The sequence below is a fragment of the Sinocyclocheilus anshuiensis genome, unplaced genomic scaffold (assembly GCF_001515605.1).
Source record: "Sinocyclocheilus anshuiensis isolate Anshui unplaced genomic scaffold, SAMN03320099.WGS_v1.1 scaffold710, whole genome shotgun sequence".
NCBI lineage: Eukaryota > Metazoa > Chordata > Actinopteri > Cypriniformes > Cyprinidae > Sinocyclocheilus > Sinocyclocheilus anshuiensis.
The window spans coordinates 151,752-174,289 of NW_015544201.1; the positions used below are offsets into that span (position 1 = coordinate 151,752).

A 22,538-nucleotide genomic window follows, 5' to 3' on the forward strand; every position below is an offset into this window, starting at 1 on the left:
AAAATAATTTTATTTTTTTTTCCAGCAAGGATGCATTAAATTGATTGAAAGTGACAGTAAAGACAATTGTAATGTTACAAAAGATTTATATTTTAAATAAATGCTGTTCTTTCAAAATTTCTGGAAAACGTATCTCAGTTTCCACAAAAAGATTAAGCAGCACAACTGTTGTGAAGTCATTGAAAATAAGAAAAAAATGTTTCTTGAGCACCAGATCATTTCTGAAGGATCATGTGGCATGTGACATCAATTCAGCTTTGCCATCACAGAAATAAATTACATTTTAAAATATATTAAAGTAGCCACAGCTCATTTTATTGTTATTTGACGTCGACCTAATATAGGTGTTTAAAGATAGATTATCCATGTTCACACCTGAGTCAAGAATGAATAACCACAGTTTTGTGGTCAATTACAATTTCTTTATAAAAGTTAAGTTCAAGGTATTTTGGAGGTCTAAATGAATTTGTAAGGTGTAAAATATGATTTTTCCACAGAAATGTATTTAAAATAAAATAATCTATTTTAATGTACTCAAGTACTTGACATCCTTGTACTCTTCTACTCAGGTCAAAGCTTAGATGTTCAACAGCTATCTTGAAAAACATACTGTACAGTATTAGGACCAACTGTTGCTGTTAGTGTACCTTTTTGGCGATCTCTATGTGATAGTCTCTCTCTACCTCATCCAGCAGTCGATTCTTACAGCTGGAGTACAGCATCCTTTCTTTGATGCTACAACTATACCCAGGCATGGAGTAGATGAAAACTGGTCCACATATTCAAACGCAAACATGAAAAACATTAGATCTGAAGAAAAAACACCATTAAGTTGGCATATTGTGATACTGGCAGAAAATCTTGACACTAACCTACAGCTTCCAGTGCCTGTCCTTGATGGGCGTGTTTGTACAGGAAAAAGTGGTATCGTGGGGCATCAGTTGGGATTCTGCTTGGCAGCTCTTTGGTCTCTGTAGGACTAGTTTGGACCAGCTCAATTGTCTCTCGCTCGGTGTCCAGCCTCTTAAAGATGATAAAGTAAAAAGTGCTTTGTTATTGGGCTAATGGAGATGATATGGAGTGCAACAGGGCAGGCGTAATATTCTATGTGATAATGTAAAAATGTACACTTTTATTCAAAGGTTTGGGGTCAGTTAAATTTTTAAAAAAGAAATTAATACTTTTATTCAGCAATTATGCATTACCGTGATCAAAAGTGACAGTAAAGACATTTATAATGTTGCAGAACATTTATGCTTCACATAAATGCTGTTCTCGTGAACTTTATATTTATCAAAGAATCCTGAAAACAATATATTACGGTTTCCAAAAATATTAAGCAGCACAACTTTTTTCAAAATGTGTAATAGGAAGAAATATTTGAGCTGCAAATCAGCATATTAGAATGATTTCTGAAGAATCATGTGACACTGAAGACTGGAGTAATGATTGCTGAAAATTCAGCTTTGCCATCACAGGAATAAATTACAATTTACAGTATATTGAATAGAAAAGTTATTTTAAATTGTAATAATATTTCACAAGATTACTGTTTTACTGTAACTTCTTAGTGAACTCAAAAGACCTCTATTTACCCCCAAACACTAATGCACGTTTATTTTGAATTTATGTGTGTGTTGTAGCTTAATTTATTTTGATATGTAATATTATTCAGAGAATCCGGTTTTAAACATCATGCAAAAAAGCCAGGATATTTAGTATTACCAAAAGCATTTTTGCATGTATATAATGAAGCAAATTGATACTAAATGTGCTTATTGAGTGTAACCTGTACAGTTAAAAATATAAAAGTCTGATAATTTTTTTTTTGTGTGTGTGTGTGTATGCATATGTATGTGGAACTTACTAGTTGAATGTAGTCGATGCGTTTGTGTTTAAGTTGCTGTAAAGCATGTTTAGCCTCTTCTTGCAATGGGAACGCCAAACCCTGCAAAGTTGGATTTTTACTCTCCACGCTGATCTCTGTCTATATCAGAAACACATATAATATACACACAAAGATTATATGTTCATTTGTAACATTAACACTTCTAATAATTTAGCGAATAGAGAACAGAAGCTACCTTTGCTTGTCCACTTACAGTGGCAATCCGTCTTCGCTCATCCTGAATAGAAAAGTACAAAAGTTTTGTGAAAATCCCTTTAATATTTATGTACTTGAAAACAAAATCAATCACAGGACACTCACCCGTGCCACTTTGTCCTGTCAGGTGCATTATTAAGAAATGCATTTGTTTATTAGATATTAATATGCAGGCAGACAAGCTGTCAGATACTCGATTTTGGTATGAAGGTATTTACACATTTTTGACCTTCCTCACCTCTGTTATTTTAATCTGATGGAGCTGTTGCTCAGCAGTAGTGAGAGGGGCCGGGGTGGAAGAGGAAGACAGGTGACGTAGATAACCTTGGAAACAGACGTCTTCCTGCAGGTCATAATAGTAAATAGTGCTTAGATGACACATCATCACACCTCTAAACATGTGACCTGAAGAAACCTGAGCAAAGGTGAGTGCAAGGAACAAAAGAACAGGAAGCATAGTAAATAAAATAAAAATAAAATAAAAAATTCACAGAAGTGGAAAAACAGTTTTCACTAAATAAAGTTACACTCTATATGAAGAGTTCAGATGCAAGTTCCATCTGAAGTTTTCATCTAAAAATGAGCATTTTTATCAGACTCCTGTTTAGGCTCAGTAATTTTACTCTAATGGCAATGAATAGGTCATTTTCTATGCAATTAAAGTGAAATAACTTAACATAAATATAGGAGCCTGACAAAAATGCTCATTTTAGAAGAAAATTTTAGATGGCACTTACAGGCTTTTGCATCTGAACTATATATATATTGGCAAAGCTTATTGATAATATACAGGTAAAATTATAAAATAATTTTAAACTCAAAGCTCATGTTCAAATTAACCCCTGTCTACACACTTGGATTGTTCCAAACAGTTCATCTTTGAGGTGACTTCCTCCGAACTCTTTCTTCAGTGTGGCTCGGGTAGCAGCGTACACCATCTTTAACCTCACCTGTGAAGTGCAGAATGAATGGGTATTGTCACTCAGAAGGGCAATTCACAGTAGTTTAAACCCAAGGGGCTAAAGGCAACATTATTTATAGAGTATGAGAGTGAGAGTTTGTACTGAGCGTACACATTTCACTTTATCATGTGTTTCCTACTTACTGGTGACTGGTCTGGTGACCAGGAGATAAACAGCCACTCATATCCCAGTTGGTTCTGTGAATCGAGGCGGTAAAGGATATAACAGGGTTCTAGACCGTCCAGCATGGGCAGGACATATGCATCATAGTCCTGATCCCAGCTCTGAGACACCTCTCTGTACGCTCCCAACACCAGCTGCTCTGAAACACACACAGACAGATACACACACATACACACCTTATAACACACACCCTGACTACTTGCAGTAGCCCCAGATAAATGCACTGACTATCACTCTGAGTCCAAAAACAGCACGGTGCCATGAAGCTGTTATCATATACTGCATGGATAACATTCCACAGTCCAATTTATCTTCACATTTACTTAACATTCTTTAGGGTCAACAAGTGACTAAAATATATTTGTTAAGGCATAAGATTTTACACTTAAAAATGAACGCAGTCTTTGCATTATATCGCAAAACATCAAACCAAGTGCCATTTATTTTACCTGAAAGATAACAAAAGCACACTTTTGAAGCAAAACATCTACCAAAAATAAACGTTTGTAAGGTTTTAATGACAAATCTATGAACATCAGTGTAAACTCAAGTGGTACCCCTGTGAAAAAGAAGTAGGCTACACTTAAATATACTTAAAAAACGATTACTTATTACAGAAATAATACTCTTCAGTGTGATCTGAATGTATTGTTTCTGGACACTTAATTGCATGTTAATTGCGATTATGAAAACATATTATAATTTACATTTATATTAAATGCAATTAGCTGAACTTTAGAGTGTTTTTTTTTTTAGTAAGACTAAATACATTTTTTTATGTAATTTCATAATTACTTTTATGTCTGATGAAGGTGCAATTTAGTTCATTTAAAATATATTCACTTTAAAATGTAATTTCGAATAGCACACTATAGTTACAATTTTAATCAACTGGCTTATTTTACATGTGCTTATGTATATTAGTCAACACATCAAAATAAGGGTACTTATTTAAAGCACGACAAATGATTATTAAAGCATGATTTAAAATGTACTTTCAATTTGACATTATTGCAAAGTGCACTTTTTAAAGGTGTACTTAAGAGTGTCAAGAAACAATCATGAAAGTGTACTCTTTTTAAGTACACTTAAGTTGCCTTTTATTTCATTAATATTATATTATCTACAAGTACATTTTTAAAAAACATGCTTTTAAATTTGAAATACACTACAAGTTTACATTCAATATAATCAATTGCACTTTTTCTTTTTTAAAAAGGGTGCAAACTTCATAAATCCACTAAAATGACCTTAAAATAAATAACAAAAATGACTCAGAAATGTAAATCAAATGTCTAGCATAATATTTAAGTATGGCTTAAGTGTCCACATACTTTTCTAAATGATATGGCCACTTGTGATCTTCTAAGTAATATTTTAGAAGTTGCATTACTCTTTGATTTTTGTTTTTTGTTTTGTTATTACACATTGATGTGAGGCCTGATTCATGAAACAAAAAGTGTAAATAGCAGTAAACTAATCAAAAGCACCATCAATCTTTATACTCAAACAAAACCGTCCTGTGGGTATTGAAATACTAATATTAAACTACATACACAGACGGCCTCACAAACAAATGCTCCTACTCACCGCTCCTTATAACAACCTTCACCCCTCTGACAGCTCCCCTTCTCGCCTTCACGAGGAACTCTCTTAAGTCTGGAGTTGCTGGTTTCAGCAGTGAAGTATACAACATATGATGATACAACAGAGACAGGATACAGTGAGTAAACCCAAAAATTATTTTATGCCACAAACCTTTAATCATCATAAGAATGGAGAGATCACCCCATTGCATAGTATTTCATAATATACATTCTTACATTAGATCACTTATTTTTTAAGACCAAGACAATTGACTGAAACAAAGGAAATTTTACACTGCTTCCACACTGTGCGGCCTGTGCCTCATTCTTGGCCTCACCATGGTAACGGGGCACCAGGACTCATAAATGATGTAGGTGCAGGTGAGATGGATGAGGAGCGGCGCTTCCGCCCGTAAGCTTAAATTACCTCCCATCATCATTCACATAAAACACAGCCTAATATTATCTCTCTATTTTAAACCTATCTATATATGTCATTATATATACTGTAGAACTGTAGAAGTTAGTTTGCTAAAACCCAGAATTAAGCAGAACTATCAATATTCCTACTCAAAACATTTTTAATAGTGAAGTTTTCTTTTTTTAACTGATAATTTCCTTTGCCTTTAGATGTACACATTTGCACATAGACTCCATGGAAATCTGAAAAAAGTTAATGCAAGATTTTGGTACTTTTTTTCTTTCTTTTTTTTTTTACATGTATTATTCCAAATGTCCCTCATTTTAACTTTGTTGCATATCTTCATACTTTATATTACACTTCTAACTCAAAATGCATTTCACTAAAAGGAGAAGATAAAGATAAAAATGTAAAATGTTTTACTCTAAATTTTAAATCCATATGGGCTGCAGTGTACTGAAATAAATTTCTCATTTTGCTTACCATGGATACCAGTCTGGTGCGACATCCCAAGTCCCGTTGATGCTCCAGCTCAGTCCGAATTCCTGTCGAAACTCCCACGTTGTCCTCCTATTGTCTTCAGTGGCACTGCTATCTGTGCCCAGCAGTGTGGTCCAACTCACTTCCGTACAATGACATCAACGCCCCTTAAGCATCTTACCTGGGGAATCCTGTTTGAAACTCGATCTGCGGAACCGAGGAAGATGTGTAGCCTAATATTACACCTGTCAAGGGATGGGTTCCAGCACACCACCTATCTAGTATTATTCACCCATCACTGGTGGCCCTTATGTGGTATAACGTGGATGACAACATCTGATCACTGTGATGAGCTTCATGATGATGCTCTGGTGTAAAATAAAAGTAAGTGCCCTACTGAAAATGAGAGTCTGGACTCTGGACATTATCTGTCTGTCTCCGCTCTTCTACAAACAGTTATGCCACGGTCCATTTGTGAAAAGAAATGGCACATTATCACTCACAAACATCGAGGACCTGATAGCATATAAACTGGAGGCCTGTGGGAGCTCAAATTCCACCAGGCTGTCACGAGATACCATGCAGGCGGCTGCTGACCCCCAACCAGCAAGACAGGCGGTTGGTTCATTTAGACAACCTAACCAGCTATCGAAAAGCCATTTCAGACCGTAAACTTTTTCTCTTGACCACTCTTTGAGATTTTGCATGAGGTTTATGAGATTTGATTAAAGGAAAAGGGTTTTCATTGTGTTTCTAAAAAGTGTTTCAGGATTTATTTATTTTTATTTCACCAGAGCATATAAAAGACAAAACGTTTTAAATCTGATATTATGCATTTGTATAAAGACAGAAAGAGAGAGAACATACCTGTGAGTTTTCTAGTGCTGGCTTCATGTTTAATTCACTCAGCTGTGAGCACAAACTCAGCCATTATTCATTATTCACGCGCAGCCCTCCCTTCAATGATACACACATGCTCTGCACACAAAGCTTCTCTTTCTTCTTGGCACCACAGTTTTAGCATATTTTAACATATAGTACTATAGACTTGTCCGTATGCATTGCTAGACAATATTTAGGAGAAATATGCCTTGTTTTTCACCTCAGACCCCTTTAAAAAGCATGAATAATAGGCTACATTTTGTATATAGCTGCAACCCTGTTCATAAACCATTAACTGACAGTAGTCGAATTCATATCTAAAGTCTTTGCTAGAGGTGAGAGCTTATTTAGAACCGGTTCCACGTTTTTATGACTCTCATTAGATGGTTCTTTTTTTGTGAATCAGAACACCATGACCAGTAGTCCGATCTTCTAACAAATTACTCTTTTGAGTCGATTTTGGTGAGTCAAAACATTTTGTGAATGAAATATGTAACCATGTTTTTGTTTGTTTTGCTTTTATGTAATATATTTAATATATATTTATGTAATATCACTATGCCTTTTATTTTGAATTGCACTAATGTCAGTCATACATCCACTAAAATGACCTTTTTTGGTGAAAAGAAATTGCTCAAATGGCAACATTTGTTTGCAGATCGCATCTTATCTCAATGAAAGCCATACATTTTAAGTGTGACTTAAGCGTCCAAAATACTTGTTGAGGTAGCTATATCAAATTTATTTATGACCAAGCTGTCATATTCTAAATAACATTTTAGAACTTGGGTTTATTCTACATTATTATTATTAGTATTAGTATTATTATTATTACAAACTGATCTGAGGGATGATTCATGCATTGAAAACTAATAAATTAATGCATTAAAAACGTACAGCGTGACCAGTAATTAGATTCCCGAACGAATCTATTTAGCTTATTTGGCTGAATGCAACAGTTGATCACGCTGACCAATGACTTTTATTTTGAGCTGTTGTTCATTCACGATCATCTTTTTAGTGTCTCCTTGATTACTCAGCTTTAGCTGTGATTCTCGCATTTTAATCGGACATACGCCAGTGAGTAATGTAAGATCTCGGGGCTCAGGTTTGGGGAAAGGGAGTTACTTTTGAACTATTCATCTGTGAAAATGCGCCATGCAGGTGAGGTGACATGATGCTCGTGAGAGCGTATGCCACAGCTTCACAGACCGAGGCCGTCGCTTCTAACGGGAAAACAGGACTGAAAGCAGCAGATATCGCGAACAGACTCCGGAGTGAAAAGGAAAAACGAGCAAATGACAAAAAAGAGGTTGGCTACGTTTGTTTATGCATGTGTAGTCCGTTTTGACTAACGTGTCTTTATGTGCAACCATTTAGGTTCCGTCTTTTTTCGTTTCTCTCCAAAGGTTCCGGTGTCACCTCTACAAAACAGAGTAAATGAACTCAAAACAGTTCACTCAGCAGCTACAGTCTGTTCACACCAGTGTGCTCGCAAAAGCTCTTTTCAGGGGCATCCTTTATCAAGACAAAAACATAATCGCCATAAATAAACCATATGGTGTGCCTCTGCATAGTGAGTATATGACATCTCATTTAACCTTCTAATTTTTTGATTAAATGTATTATATTTTATTAAAGTAATATTTATTCTTTAATGTTTTGTATTTTGGAGGGATTTCATGGTAATAGCCAATATTCACCTTCAAATGATGCACCATTTATTTCTGTATAAAATATTCAAAAAAAGTTTTTATTATTTTTAATTAATACAGTAAGTAATTTCAAATGTAACTACTTACTATTACTATGTTTTGCATTTGAACGTATATTTAGACATTATCAAATACGTCTCTTCATTATGGCTGATTTATATACTGTAGATTGTGCCCCAAAAAACTGCTCTATATTTTTTGTATATCCCATTAATTTATTATCACAATATTTTTTTACGGCGAAGATTACAAGCGTCACTTTTTTAAGCCCATTTGGCCTTTTCTAATCATGTTCATGATTTTTTTTGTTTGTGTTATATAGCAAGTACCACAAAAGTTTCATAATATTCCGATTAAGTAAAATATGTTAGAAAAAAATTCAAAATGTAAAATGTTTCAGTCTAAAAAGACCACCAGTGGGTTAAAGAAAGTCCGTATAAGTACATACCTAATAATATGAGTCTTACATGATTACAGAAGACAGGTCATTGGATAATATAGTAACATACTCTTTAATTTCCTTGCTCCGTTCTCATAGATGTAGATGGCATCAGAAACAGCATTGTAGAATGTCTGCCTTTGCTAGCAAAGATAACTGATGGCATGCAGGCAGGATCACAGCTGCACCTTTGCCATAGTCTGGAAAAAGAAAACACTGGTGTTTTGATCCTGGCTAAAACAGAGGAAGCTGCTGAACATGTCCAAACCCTCATCAGATCACACAATGTGGAAAGGAAATACTTGTAAGTTGAATTTCAAAACCTGTATTTTTTGCTTCTCTTTAATTGGATGCAGTTGGTTTTTGAAAGGGTAATTTGATAGTAAACCTTTGTGACATCTCATTAGCTTTTGCTTATTGATAACTGATTCTCTTGTACCAGCATACCTCAAACATAATCCAATTTGTTTTGCTCGGGCAGTCACTGTAGGGGTGCCTGTTCCATCTGAAGGAGTGATTGACATTCCCATTATAGAAAAGGAAGTCACGGGACCTCAGCCGCACTTTAAAGTAATATAACATTGTATATATAAAAACAATCTCTTAATCTAACCTGTTTTTAAAGACCGTATGAAAAGACAGTTTTTATTAAAAAATATATTTTTATTCAAATTTCTTTTCATCAGAACAGATTTGGAGAAATTTTGTATTACATCACTTTCTAACCGGTGGATCCTCTGTAGTTGAATGGGTGCCGTCAGAATGCGAGTTCAAACAGCTGATGAAAGGGTTACTCCACCCCAAAATGAAAATTTTGTCATTAATCACTTACCCCCATGTCGTTCCAAACCCGTAAAAGCTTCGCTCGTCTTCGGAACACAATTTAAGATATTTTGGATGAAAACGAAAACGGGGAGGCTTGTGAGTGTCCCATTGACTGCCATGTAAATTACACTGTCAAGGCCCAGAAAAGTATGAAAGACATCGTCAGAATAGTCCATCTGCCACCAGTGGTTCAACCGTAACGCTATGAAGCGATGAGAATACTTTTAGTACGTGAAGAAAACAAAAATAACGACTTTATTCAACAATTCGACACAGAGGAGAGACACAAAGAGACACAGAGGAGATCTCTCCGCATCACCGTAGCGCCATTTTGGAGAATATGCGCTGAACGCAAGCAGTGTACGCTCTTCTGTGTCAGCCGTGACACAAGGATACGTTTTCTACATGTATTTATGCTTTGATTTGAACGAAAACAGCGTATCCGTGCAGCGCGGCTGACACAGAAGAGCGTACGCTGCTTGCGTTCAGTGGATATTCTCCAAAATGGCGCTACGGTGATGCGGAGAGACAGAGGAGACGAATTGTTGAATAAAGTCATTTTTGTTTTCTTCACGTACTAAAAGTATTCTCGTCGCTTCATAACATTACGGTTGAACCACTGATGGCAGATGGACTATTCTGACGATGTCTTTCATACTTTTCTGGACCTTGACAGTGTTATTTACTTGGCAGTCAATCGGACAGTCACAAGCCTCCTGGTTTTCATCCAAAATATCTTAAATTGTGTTCCGAAGACGAACGAAGCTTTTACGGGTTTGGAATGACATGGGGGTAAGTGATTAATGACAATTTTCATTTTGGGGTGGAGTAAACCTTGAAAACATCACAATAATCCATAAATAATCCAAACATCTCCAGTCCATCAATTAATGTCTTGTGAAGTGAAAAGCTGCATGTTTGTAAGAAACAAATCTATCATTAAGATGCTTTAAACTTCAAACAAGTCCTCCATCCATTATGTTGCTCTCTGCGGTGAAAAAAGTGTCTCGTCTGATTTAGGAGAGAAATATGCACCGATCAAACACTGTTTACAAATTAAAACAGTCCAAAATGGTTCTAAACAAAGAAGATTATGGATTATAGACTGGTAGTTTGACCAGAGGCAAACACCTTACAAACACGCAGCTTTTGACTTTACATAATGTTAATTGATGGATTGGAGTCGTGTGGATTACTGTGGTGTTTTTATCAGCTGCTTGGACTCTCATGCTGATGGCACCCATTCACTGCAGAGGATCCATTGGTAAGCATGAATTGTTCACAGTGAGATAAATATGATTAATTTAGAAAATAGATTTTCCATTTCATGCTGACTTTTAGAACAGGATCATCTCCAGTTTTCTTACTTTACTAGAATTTAAATAAAGTATGTATGTTTATTCTGCACAGATGGGTCTGAGCCCATTGTTCAAAGTGAGTGAGGAGGGAGATGGAGTGACCAGGGTGAGATCTCATTGGCAGGCACAGAGTGCAGTCACGCAGTATCGGGTTCTGGACAGCACCAGTGGCTGCAGCTTGGTGGAACTGCAGCCTGTCACAGGTATTGACTGACCGTGACATGTGAAAACCATACCCGACTCCTAACTGTGCCCTGTATTTCTGATTATTATAAATGTTACTAGATTTACCTATATATAATGTAACATTATATTTTTATTAATGTAAAAGAAGACACTTAAGCATATGATGACCAGGAACTGTGTGTGTTTTAGGCGTGAAAAACCAACTTCGAGTGCACATGGCTCTTGCTTTGACCTGCACTATTCTTGGAGACCACAAATATGCTCACTGGAACAAATTAGCACCACAGGTATGATAAATATAAGTGTTGTAGCATTGGTTCCTTGAAATATGAACCTACACTACTGTTCAAAAGTTTGGGGTCAGTAAGATTTATGTTTTTGAAAGAAGTCTCTAATGCTCACCAAGGCTGCGTTATTTGATCAAGAATACAATAAAAACACGAATATTGTGAAATATTACTACACTTTAAAATAACAGTTTTCTGTTTTAATATATTCTAAAATGTATTGTATTCCTGTGATGCAAAACTGAATTTTCAGCAGCCATTACTCCGGTCTTCATTGTCACATGATTCTTCAGAAATCATTCTAATATGCTAATTTGCTGCTCAAGAAACATTTCTTAGTATTAGCAATGCTGAAAACAGTTGTGCTGCTTAATATTTTTGTTGAAACCTTAATCGTTTTTTTCTTAGATGAATAGAACGTTCAAAAGAACAGAATTTATTTGAATTAGAAATTCACTTTACTGTTACTTTTTTTTAATGTTCCTGTGGCTCAGTGGTAGAGCATTGCGTTAGCAGCGCAAAAGGTCGTGGGTTCAATTCCCAGGGAACACACATACAAAATGTATAAAAAGATAAAAAATGTATAGCCTGAATGCACTGTAAGTCGCTTTGGATAAAAGCATCTGCTAAATGCGTAAATTTTATTATTATTAATTATTATTACTTTTGATCAATTGAATGTATTTCTTCCAAAAAAAAAAAATCTTGCTAGCCCCAAACTTTAAAACAATACTGTATTTCCAGATTAAAAATATTTTTGATGAACACTTGCTTAACCCCAGATTTAGATTTTTAATCCTGATTTGAGATACACAACCTAGTCCAGTCTAGGTCCAGTTTTACTAGAGCATTTATTTAGTCTATGAACATAGTAAGTGTTGTGTTAATAATGAATAATCAAGAGGCGGTGTAGTGTTTTCTTGAGACATGACTCATTGTCACGTTTGAAGACTGACCACATGTGGGTCTCACATTTCGATTACAGAAGCTGTCAGCTGGGCCTGGTGCAGAGTAAAACACGATACCTTCCTCTTCACCTGCACTCCCGAAGGATCATCCTGCCAGGGGTCAAAGGTCACAGTGACATTACGGTGTCCTGTCCCCTTCCTAAATACTTCACCAACACCTTGAAGAGACTACAGATCCCACTACCAGGAAAAGAATGAAATGGATTACAGCTAGTAACTCCTTTTGAGAAAGTATTACGTTTCTATTGAGTGGATGACAAGGACTGGATTTTAACTTGACTGTGGGAAAACCGGATGCACATACCAGACATTTCATTGTTCTGTATTCTGAAGGTTTTCTGTCCAGATTTTGTAATAAAAGACCATTGACAATTTTTTATGGAGAAAAATTACATCTTTGACCCACCTGTATTGTGTATGATGTGTGGTTTCACATCATGAAATGTGAGTTGAAATGAATAAAAAGTCCATGGAGTTATAAAATGTTATTAAATTGACTTTTTAAGGTCTAGAAATAACACTTTAACAATTATGCTTCTTCATATATCCAGGGTTTTCAAGACAGTAGGAATCTGGTTTCTTCAAAGAATAAGAAAAAAACTCGTTGAGGGGACTAATTAAAATAAGAAGTATATTAATCTATAGTTTTAGTTATTTAATGCTTTTGTCATTTTAAATTTTTCACTTGGAGGTTTGCTGAAGCCCCCTGGTTTAGAACCACTTTAAAAAAAAAAAAAAAAAAAGATTTGTTTAGAGTTGTATTATTTCAAAAAAATATATATATTCATATTAGTATTTTAAAGAAGATGAAAATTCTCAATTCAATAATGCAAGTAATAATAGTTTTGTGAGCTACTTACATAGAAATTTATTCTGTTTCTGTGTCATGAGGCCCGTGTGTGTCTGTGTGACAAAACTGCCCAGAGACTGCAGAAAGGGTCAAAGACGACACATACAGGTAATTCACTGTACAAAAAGGCATGTTTGAAAACGGGCTTCAATTCTCCAGCACTGGGGGTGAGCGGGGGTTGTGTTAGGTGTTAGAGATGGATGAATCCATGTTTTCAAATGTGTTTACACCATCACATGGTGTTCCAGTCCACTGCCAATAATCACTTAAGTTTAGTATGCAGTCTTAAAAACCACCAGATCCTTACAGTTCAGCACTTACTTAAAGAAAATAGAGAGGGGACAGTGGGAAGAAGGATGGAGCGTAACATACATGGCAGAAAGAGAAAATGCACACATCAAGGGATCTGGGCAAATACGTCTCAATGGTCATTAGAGGAAGAAACAGAAATAGTTCCTGTATCTAAAACAAAAAAAGGCTTTTATACATGTCCAGTTCACTGAAAACCCCTCTTGAACCTCTTCACTCTCCTTTTAATCATGGATGAAATAGAATGAGACTGCAGAGGCAATTTGATTCAGTCTCTTTGAGAAAGGAGAGGATGATGGCATGATGGACCGCTGGAGAAAGCCACTCTCTCTTATTCCATCTTGCTTTCTTTTGCTTGCCCTTGTCTTCTCTCAGTGTACATTGGCCTGCGTGATTGAGATAATCTCCTGGATTTCCCGCACCATCATGATGCGTGTTAGCATGTGCTCCAGTTGCTCGCTCGTGATTGGCTGAGTGGAGTACCAAATAGGGCTGTTTGGTGCCACAACAGGCTCTGGTGTCAGGTAATACGTGTCATTACGACCCTTGGCAGTCTGAGGGCTGAGGACAGACGAAAGAAAAATGAGGAAAAGACAAAAGGAATAATTTAAATGTATAATACATTTTTTTTAAATGGCGCCAGCTATTGCAATAGCCTATGATAAAATCAGTGGCTTACCATTTGAAGAGGTAAAAGTCATAGAGCTTGATAGGACAACGCAGCGGGTTCTCTGGGTCCTCAGCCTGTTCTGCGTACATGTCATCTGTCACTACAACAATAATAGATGTCATTTATGACTTCTCAGTTTTTGACCAATGAATTTATGACTTTTACGTGACTTTCTATAACTCCCATTCATTTGTTTATGGCAAAATCACAATTGGAGAGCATCACAGCCTTGGAGAGCATCGGTGTGCAAGAGATTTCTTTCAAAAACAATTTTCAAAACATAAAAAAAAAAAAAAATCTTACTGAGCCCAAACTTTTGAAAAGTAGTGTACACAATACATAAGGATAAAGTTTATATTTGTCTTGTAACGTGACCACATGCAGCCTTATTTTGTGGCTGCCTCCTAACCTTTCTGTCCAACATGGTGTGGCCCAACTCCTTTCAGGTAGCGGATGCTGGTGCTCTTGTCTTTAGGGTTGATGGGGTTCTTCTTGGTGTGTCTGAGCACTTTGGAAAAGGCCACTTTCATATGCTGCTCCACTGTGGTCAAGTGAAAGTACCTGTGCAGAGACAACATTATAACCCCTGAGCACTCTTTGCCATCATCCTTAAAGAACTGAGAAGAGAAGGAGTCTCACTTGGTGTTGAAGTACATCAGTGTAGTAAGGAGAGTGGATGGAGAATGAGCTCCCAGCTGCTTACACTCCCACAGCCTCTCCTCTGTCACATGACTTGGGATGATGTAGCCTGGCAAATACAAAGACAATTTGCTTACACTCCCACAGCATCTCCTCTGTCACATGACTTGGGATGATGTAGCCTGGCAAATACAAAGACAATTAACAAACTTCACAAAACTCAAAAGCAGATCATTTAAAAACACAGACAAACTTACCAAGAGGGTGAACACTGGGCCTCCACTCTTCAAGAATTTTGTGTAAACACTGACAGAACCGGCTGTAGTACTGATCAGAGAAGATGTCGTCTACTCTGCCGTTCTCAAACATGTACTACACAAAATGAAAAAAGAGAAGGAAATCAGCTTATGCAAACTAATGATCCAGCATAATCAGCAGAAACAAAAATATGAAGAAATAGGACATACTTTCTGTATACATAAAAATACATAGTATAGTGAATCGGGTTCAAATGGCTCCTCCTCCAGCCCACGAGCCTCTTGGGTCATCAGAGACAGAGCCAAGTTCAGCTCGCCCACTGAACTTGACACAAGATCATCCTGGAAGCGCAGCGGCTGTCGACCTGCAGAGACAGACTTTCATTTTGCTGCCAATAATCATCACTAGATGCTTAACAAAAACAGTTCACAGTTTTGACCATGGATTCTACATGGTTAGGGAATGAAATTTAAAACCTTTTAAGACTTAAATAAAACAGAATAAATGTAAGCAATTTTGAAAAAAAAAAAAAAACTATATATATATATACGTGTGTGTGTGTGTGTGTGTACACTACTGTTCAAATGTTTGGGGGCAGTAATTTTTATTTTTTGATGTTTCTGAAAGAAGTCTCCTTTGCTCCCCAAAGGTTGCATTTATTTGATCAAAAATACAGTAAAAACAGCAATATTGAGAAATATTATTACAACTTAAAATAACCTTTAATTTGTTTTAATATTATTTATTCTTGATTGTTTATTTCATTAAAAGAACTGACTACAAAATGAATGAATTTATGAAAAGAACTGCATCATTCATTATTATGTGTAGCAAACAACGTCTAATTTTTTTCTATATTAAATATATATATTTTTTAAATAACTATGATTGAACTATTGATAGAGATACCTGAGTATCACTTTGATACTAAAACTGACAAATAAATATAACAGTACCAGCTACTGACTCAATTCCGTACCCAAGTGCTGATGAGTACCTGCTTTTGAATGCTTACATGTGTAAATGCACACATGATTGAGAAATGCATGAAGGCAATTACTTTGTTTATCAATATTTAACACATTAAATTACTGCATGTGTACCAAAGCTATTAGTTTTTCCTTCTCTTTTTTTATTTAGTTGATTAGTTTTGGCTGTTGTATTGAATCTGAAATCAAGAATCATAAAATTTCACTCATATTGCTATCGCCTACAAAAATTCTAATATAGTAACAATCCTAGATTCAGTGGCAGTATAAAGACAGAGGTAAAAATTAAAAAAATTAACTCACGTCCAATAGGTGCCAGCTTATTTTGTTCATTCTTGTCCAGCTCAGCATTTTTGCGCTGAACCCAGAGCCTCCACACCTCCAACCCTTCCTCAGGCTTCAGCGTGTTGGGGAGGACCAGCTCTGGAGGAGGTTCCAACTGTGGTTCCACCTCAGTCTGCGCCTGAAAACACAGAACACCATCAGTGCCACATTACATTGATATGCATAAGTGATGTGCATTTTTCATTACGATTAAATGCACATCACCTACTGAAGAAATGCAAAATTACTTGACAGCCTGTGAGCTATAAATACTTAAAGGGGTGGTTGATTATGATTTCACTTTTTTTTACTTTAGTTAGTGTGTAATGTTGCTGTTAGAGCATAAACAGCATCTGCAAAGTAACGACACTCAAAGTTCAATGCAAAGGGAGATATTTTCTTTTAAAGAAATCGCTGTTTAAGGACTACAAAAAAAGGCTAGTAGGGACTACAACGAGCTTCTTTCTGGGTTTGTGACATCACTAACCACGATGTTTAAATAAACTGTTAGAGCATAAACAGCATCTGCAAAGTAACGACACTCAAAGTTCAATGCAAAGGGAGATATTTTCTTTTAAAGAAATCGCTGTTTAAGGACTACAAAAAAAGGCTGGTAGGGACTACAACGAGCTTCTTCCCGGGTTTGTGACATCACTAACCCCGATGTGTACATAAACCCTGTACCCGGGAACATGCAACTACCTGTAATGGTAAGGGGGCATGACGTTGCCGGACAACGTGCACTAGGGGGTTAGCGAATCACAACACACTGGACCAGCTAACCAATCTGAGCCCGATTGCGTAATTCTGAGGGAGGGGCTTCATAGAACCCGTTTTGACGAGAACGGAAACAGCGGTGTAGAATAAAGGTAAAATAAGTGAACAATGCGTTTTTTTGTTTTTTTTTTAAACAAAGCATGAACACATGTTACACTGTACCCCATAAACACAATCAAGAAAAAAGCTGATCAACCACCCCTTTAAGCATGCAGGATTCCTTCTAGAATGTGTTTACCTGCAGGTGGAGATGTTGTTCCTGAGCCTCTCCATCTTGTACGTGTTGATGCTGTTGCTGTGGATCCCATATGTGCAGGGCCTGTGTCGTCCCAGAGTAAGCGCCCCCTACAGTCTGCACTGCTACAGGGATGTGAATGTTTCCATTCATGAACTGCGCTGGGAACAACGAATGTACAACTTCCTCCTGAGTGGCCACTCCTGAGCCACACATCGGAACGGCCACTGCCCCGGCAGCCTGAGACGCACTGATTACCATCTTGTCTTTATCGGTAGGCGAGGCCTGTACCTGCATGGTGCTGTAGGCCTCCTGAGGGATGGCGATGTGGGCCACACCTTGCTGCTGTGGGGCTGAGTACACAGGTATGGTCCAGGTCTCACCGGCTGGGCCTGTGATGGTACCGGTGGCGCTGTAGAGATGAGTGCTATCAACGGTCAGCAGGTCTGGTCGAAGTGACAAGTAGCCCTGCTGTTGGCCCTGTGGGATGGCCAATACAGTAGCCAGCTGCTGCCCTTGAGGAAGCGAGTAGGACACAACTGTCGGGACATCCACCTTTCGTTTCTTTGCGGGCTGGAGGACAGCGGGTGAGGCTCCAGGTCGTCTCTCCACCTCCCTGGGGGAGCCCTGCTGCTGAAGAGGGGACAGAGCCTCCACAGTCTGGATTTGGATCTGCTGACCTCCGGCAACTGCTGCAACCAGCTGGGCTTGGATCTGAGAGACATACCCACAAGTTACACTATAAATCTAACATGCATAAGCTGGAAAGCTGATATTGGCGTGCATTACCTGTTGTTGTTGTTCCTCTGTGAGTTCTCCCTGTTGTACCAGCTGTGTAGTGGTAACTCCCTGTAGCTGCTGTTGAGTGGGAGAGGCCATCTGAAGTACCTGGCCAACTGTCTGACCCTGCTCCCCCTGGATCTGCACCTGCCAGTGAGGGGATGGAGAGGTATTTAGAGCAAAAAGGATGTTCTGCTAGGCTGGGGTAAATTCTCTAAAATCATGTTTTGCCAAGTATGCCAGCATTTTCCTGCAAAAGTGTATTTATGAATATGTAAAAATTGCATGTTGATGCCTGTGTTCTTTATGTGAATGAAAAAAATTTTTATTTAATGAACAAAAAACTTTGGGGGAAAAAAGTGATATGCTGATTTAGGCCTGGCTTCACAGACAGGACTTAGAATAAACCAGGATTAGGCCTTAGTTAATTAGGCCAATTAAGTATTTTTTTAAATGTGCCTTAGAAAAAAAAACATTACTGGCGTGCATCTTGATAGAGATCAATGGCAATGACATTTTAAGACATGTCAGTGCAAGTTGCTTTCAGTTAAGACATGCATTTTAGTCTGGGACTAGGCTTAAGCCTTGTCTGTGAAATGGGGCAATAGTGTTTAAATAACATTTCTTATCATGAATTTTTAAAACAGTTGTTGTGCTTAATATTTTTGTGGAAACTGTGATCATTTTTCTCAAGATTCTTTAATGAATATAGTTCAAAAGAACAGCATTTATTTAAAAGAGAAAATGTTTACATTATAAATGTCTTTACTGACACTTTTGGTCAATTTAACGCATTCTTGATGAATTTCTTCACAAAAAAAAAAAAACATCTTAAATTTTTTCTTAAAGAAAAAAAAACTTTTTAAATGTTATTTGTTTCCTTCTTAAAAGAGACATGGCAAAACGCTGCCAGCGTCTTCCTGGGATAAGTGCTATGTTCACACTGCATTCGAGATGCCTACAAATTCTAATATTATTCTTATAATGTAAGCAGCTCCATAGCAATCATATGTCAAACTAGTTTCAGGACAGATACATTTTGAAATATCTTCAGAGTGACTGATTTTTCTGTGATGAACAGATATTAAAATGACAAGACAAAGACAAAGCAGACATTCTACCAACAGGCTAGATAAGGGGTGCCCAAACTCGGTCCTGGAGGGCCAGTGTCCTGCAGAGTTTAGATCCATCACCAATTAGACACACCTGAACCAGCTAATCAAGCTCTTACTAGGCATACTAGAAACCTCCAGGCAGGTGTGTTGAGGCAGGTTGGAGCTAAACTCTGCAGTACATCGGCCCTCCAGGACCGAGTTTGGGCACCAATGCGCTAGATAATCAACACGATTGGCAGCACCAGCCATCATGTCTGAAACTCATGATCTACACTGTAACAAAATATGAAAGATTAAATTTACACTCCCTCCAGAGGAAAAAAAATGCCCCTGGCAGTTTGAAGCTTTTCATTAGTCCCAGTATTTAAAAGCAGGAAACTTGAATACCTAGAAAATGCAATGCTTAAACCCACAGTGCAAAATGTCATGTCATTCCAAACAAAGTGAGACACAAAAGAAGATATTTTGAGAAATGTCTCTGTGTTTTTGTCCATACATTTGATGTCAATGGTCACCAAAAAAAAAAAAAAAAACATTTAAAAATTCTGCAGAACACAAAAAAATTGTGTCATACGGGTTTGAAATAAATGTATCAATTTTCATTTTTGTGAAAACTACCCCTTTAACAAAACAACCACGGGAAATGTTGTATAATTGCCCTTTAGATAAGACGCAAAAAAAAGAAGAGAGTCAAACCTGTACTTGGATCTGTTGTTCAGATGCTTGATGCACAGCTGCAGCCAGCTGGGGGGAGATCTGTGTAGACGTCACCTGCACCTGCACAGAGTTGAAGCAGAAATGTGACAACTAGTTTTTGCTTTTTAAATCATAGCTAAAACGACAATGAAAAGTGATTCTTTTCCTACCGGACATGCCAGCTCCAACAATGATCCTGCCACCTCTGTGCTGTCCGTGTAGATGCAGTTGGCACCTTGCTGGTACACCATAGTAGTGGTGGTGCCGCTGGTCTGCTGACTGAACTCCTGCAGCACCTCCGGGCCTTTAGAGGCCAGCGACTCCAGAAACTCTTTCATGCGGTGCTGAGGTATAGTGCGCGCCTTCTGCCGCACATACTCGTCGAACGAGATCGCACCGCCTTCAATGGGCTCATTCATGTCAGGTCAATCCACCCAGCACAGGAGCCTGGATCACAAATGATATGAACACACTACCAGTCATAATTTGACACAAACTGAATTTGTTTCTCTTTAAACTAAAGGTATATGCTTAAAATTAGTCTTATGGACCCTTTTCACATTTCTGGAGCTCTCAAAAGTCATCATAGCTGATGAACAGAAACTACAACAAATATAATTTTTGGCATTCCCATTTGCTCCAACAGCAAAAGAAAGTATCCGCAATAGCATTTCTATGATTTTACAAAAGAGAAAAAAATATCGAGAGATTGATTTTGATGGTCAGAAGAGAAAAGATGACAAATTTGATGTCACTCCGTCAGTAGAAACACCCACACAGCAGCATTAACTAGTTTTCTGTAATTTACTGCCAAGGTAATACAACAAAAGGCATAATTTTATAAATGTAGATTACATTTAAAAATATATATTTTTTAATTACATTAAAGAAAGAAAAAAACTGCTAGATTTACAATGTTAATAACTGTGGAAACATGTAACATCACAGTCTGTGAAAAGGGTCCATAGACAAATATTTCACTATTATTCTATGAAATAATATAGTCGCAATGACTACATTTTGACAGGTAATTTGTTTACATAAATTATCTATGTACAATCAAACTGTAAATCACATTAGACTCATCTAGACTAACAGTTCACAACCATTTACGTGAACATGACCAACAGCTTATGCGCACTCAAGGGCAGTGAACCTGAAAAAGAGTAATAAGATATTTTGCATCACTGCTAGCTCTACATTGGCATATGAGGCATTCAATACAATCTCTGCACAATGCAGATCTGATTACATTTTAGAAGAGTACAGCAGCAGCCAATCCAACCATAAATATGTGAAATCTGCATGCATCTGTGTGCAGTTTAGATAGCATTGTATAAACTGGAGGCAAAAGGTGCGTCATGTGATTGAGTAATGATGAAGAACTCTCTGTATAAAGCATTTTCAGACAGAAACAGCCTCTACCCATTGCTGGACTTTGGACCCCTCGAGCAAAATAAATGAGTTGCACTGAGATTGTTCTCAAATCACAAAGCCTCATCATCATTCTAGATCATTCTAAATGATCAAACACGACTCTTTTTTAATTAACAGACATAAACAATAATTATGATTGTAAACTAGCTCTGCTTATGGTCAATCACACACTGGACCACTCAATGCTTTTGCCTCGAAAACATGCTAGCAACAATGCTAACTCGCTAACCTTTGTCAACTGAAACTTCAAAAACCACACAAAAAGGTGCAAGGACCTGAATTACGATGCTAAACACATTTATGGCATGCCGCTATGTGATATTAGCCATTATTCCCGCAGTAAATGTGGCAACGCGCGCGCAGCCGTCTAGCTAAAATGAGCTCGCGTGCTAATCTTCCCATGCTACCTTAAATAAAAGCCAAAGCAATTTCCGCCAAAACGCGCCGTTCAAAAAAACAAAAACATCACTAAAGCTCAACTAAAGCTGGCCGTGCACATGTAAAGTCCGTTTGCTTGGCTATTTCCCGTTATTTTTGCACTCAAAACACATTTGATAAATTTTAAGTGCGATTTATGTCGTGTCGTGTGCTTATTCTGCTACACACATAAATGAAACGGTTTAAACCCCGCTGCGGCCGGGTGCAAACATGTCCTACCGTATTAAAAAATACACAAACGCGCTGCTTGGACGGCTTGGATGGCTGTAAATGTTATTTTTTAATAATAATGTTTGCGATAGAGCTGACGGAAGTAGGCCTGCTGTGACAGCGCTAGACCCCGGGCTGTCCTGCTCGTGAAGGCGGGGACGGATTCGCAGCTCCCCCTTCCGGCTCCACTGCTGCCGCAAACACATTCACTATGCCATGAACGCGGAGCATAGTGTTGCCAGATTTCGCCATATTGCGAAAAAATCCCCTAAAATTAATTTCGTATGCATTATTAATTTAACTTTTGAAATAATAAAACTCCAGGCTTGTAGTGTAAAAGTGAGAAATTCACGGAGTATATTGACAGGGGGGATATATGTTTATTAATGAGTAACACAAGGATAAACAGAAAAAC

General features: G+C 37.4%; 2 protein-coding genes and 1 pseudogene across 2 annotated transcripts; 1 reads left to right on the forward strand and 2 right to left on the reverse strand.

Annotated features, from left to right (window-relative positions):
- Positions 1-638: 638 nt before the first annotated feature.
- Positions 639-5,764, reverse strand: LOC107696805 (twinfilin-2-like). Its single transcript, XM_016497309.1, has 10 exons — positions 5,740-5,764; positions 4,840-4,917; positions 3,210-3,388; positions 2,959-3,054; positions 2,343-2,447; positions 2,210-2,224; positions 2,085-2,126; positions 1,868-1,987; positions 873-1,023; positions 639-769 (listed from the first exon to the last, which is right to left on the reverse strand). The coding sequence occupies exons 1-10, from the start codon at positions 5,762-5,764 to the stop codon at positions 639-641; spliced, it is 942 nt and encodes a 313-aa protein (XP_016352795.1).
- Positions 5,765-7,598: 1,834 nt separating this feature from the next.
- LOC107696826 (RNA pseudouridylate synthase domain-containing protein 4-like) lies at positions 7,599-12,860 on the forward strand (annotated as a pseudogene).
- Positions 12,861-13,239: 379 nt separating this feature from the next.
- On the reverse strand, positions 13,240-22,332 carry LOC107696825 (glutamine-rich protein 1-like). Its single transcript, XM_016497328.1, has 12 exons — positions 22,133-22,332; positions 20,209-20,485; positions 20,039-20,119; positions 18,237-18,374; positions 17,451-18,161; positions 16,415-16,574; positions 15,332-15,486; positions 15,122-15,236; positions 14,865-14,973; positions 14,635-14,786; positions 14,235-14,325; positions 13,240-14,116 (listed from the first exon to the last, which is right to left on the reverse strand). Exons 2-12 carry the CDS (start codon positions 20,455-20,457, stop codon positions 13,927-13,929), a joined length of 2,151 nt encoding a protein of 716 aa, XP_016352814.1. The 5' UTR covers positions 20,458-20,485; positions 22,133-22,332; the 3' UTR covers positions 13,240-13,926.
- Positions 22,333-22,538: the final 206 nt, after the last annotated feature.

Coding starts and splice junctions, on each gene's coding strand:
- LOC107696805 (XM_016497309.1), bottom strand. CDS start 5,764: ATGTCGCACCAGACTGGTATCCATG. Junction 4,918..5,739: donor GCACCAGACTGGTATCCATG/GTAAGCAAAATG, acceptor TGCTGAAACCAG/CAACTCCAGACTTAAGAGAG. Junction 770..872: donor ACAGGCACTGGAAGCTGTAG/GTTAGTGTCAAG, acceptor TATGTGGACCAG/TTTTCATCTACTCCATGCCT.
- LOC107696825 (XM_016497328.1), bottom strand. CDS start 20,457: ATGAATGAGCCCATTGAAGGCGGTGCGATCTCGTTCGACGAGTATGTG. Junction 18,375..20,038: donor AACAACAGATCCAAGTACAG/GTTTGACTCTCT, acceptor CCTCACTGGCAG/GTGCAGATCCAGGGGGAGCA. Junction 14,326..14,634: donor ACACCATGTTGGACAGAAAG/GTTAGGAGGCAG, acceptor TTATTGTTGTAG/TGACAGATGACATGTACGCA.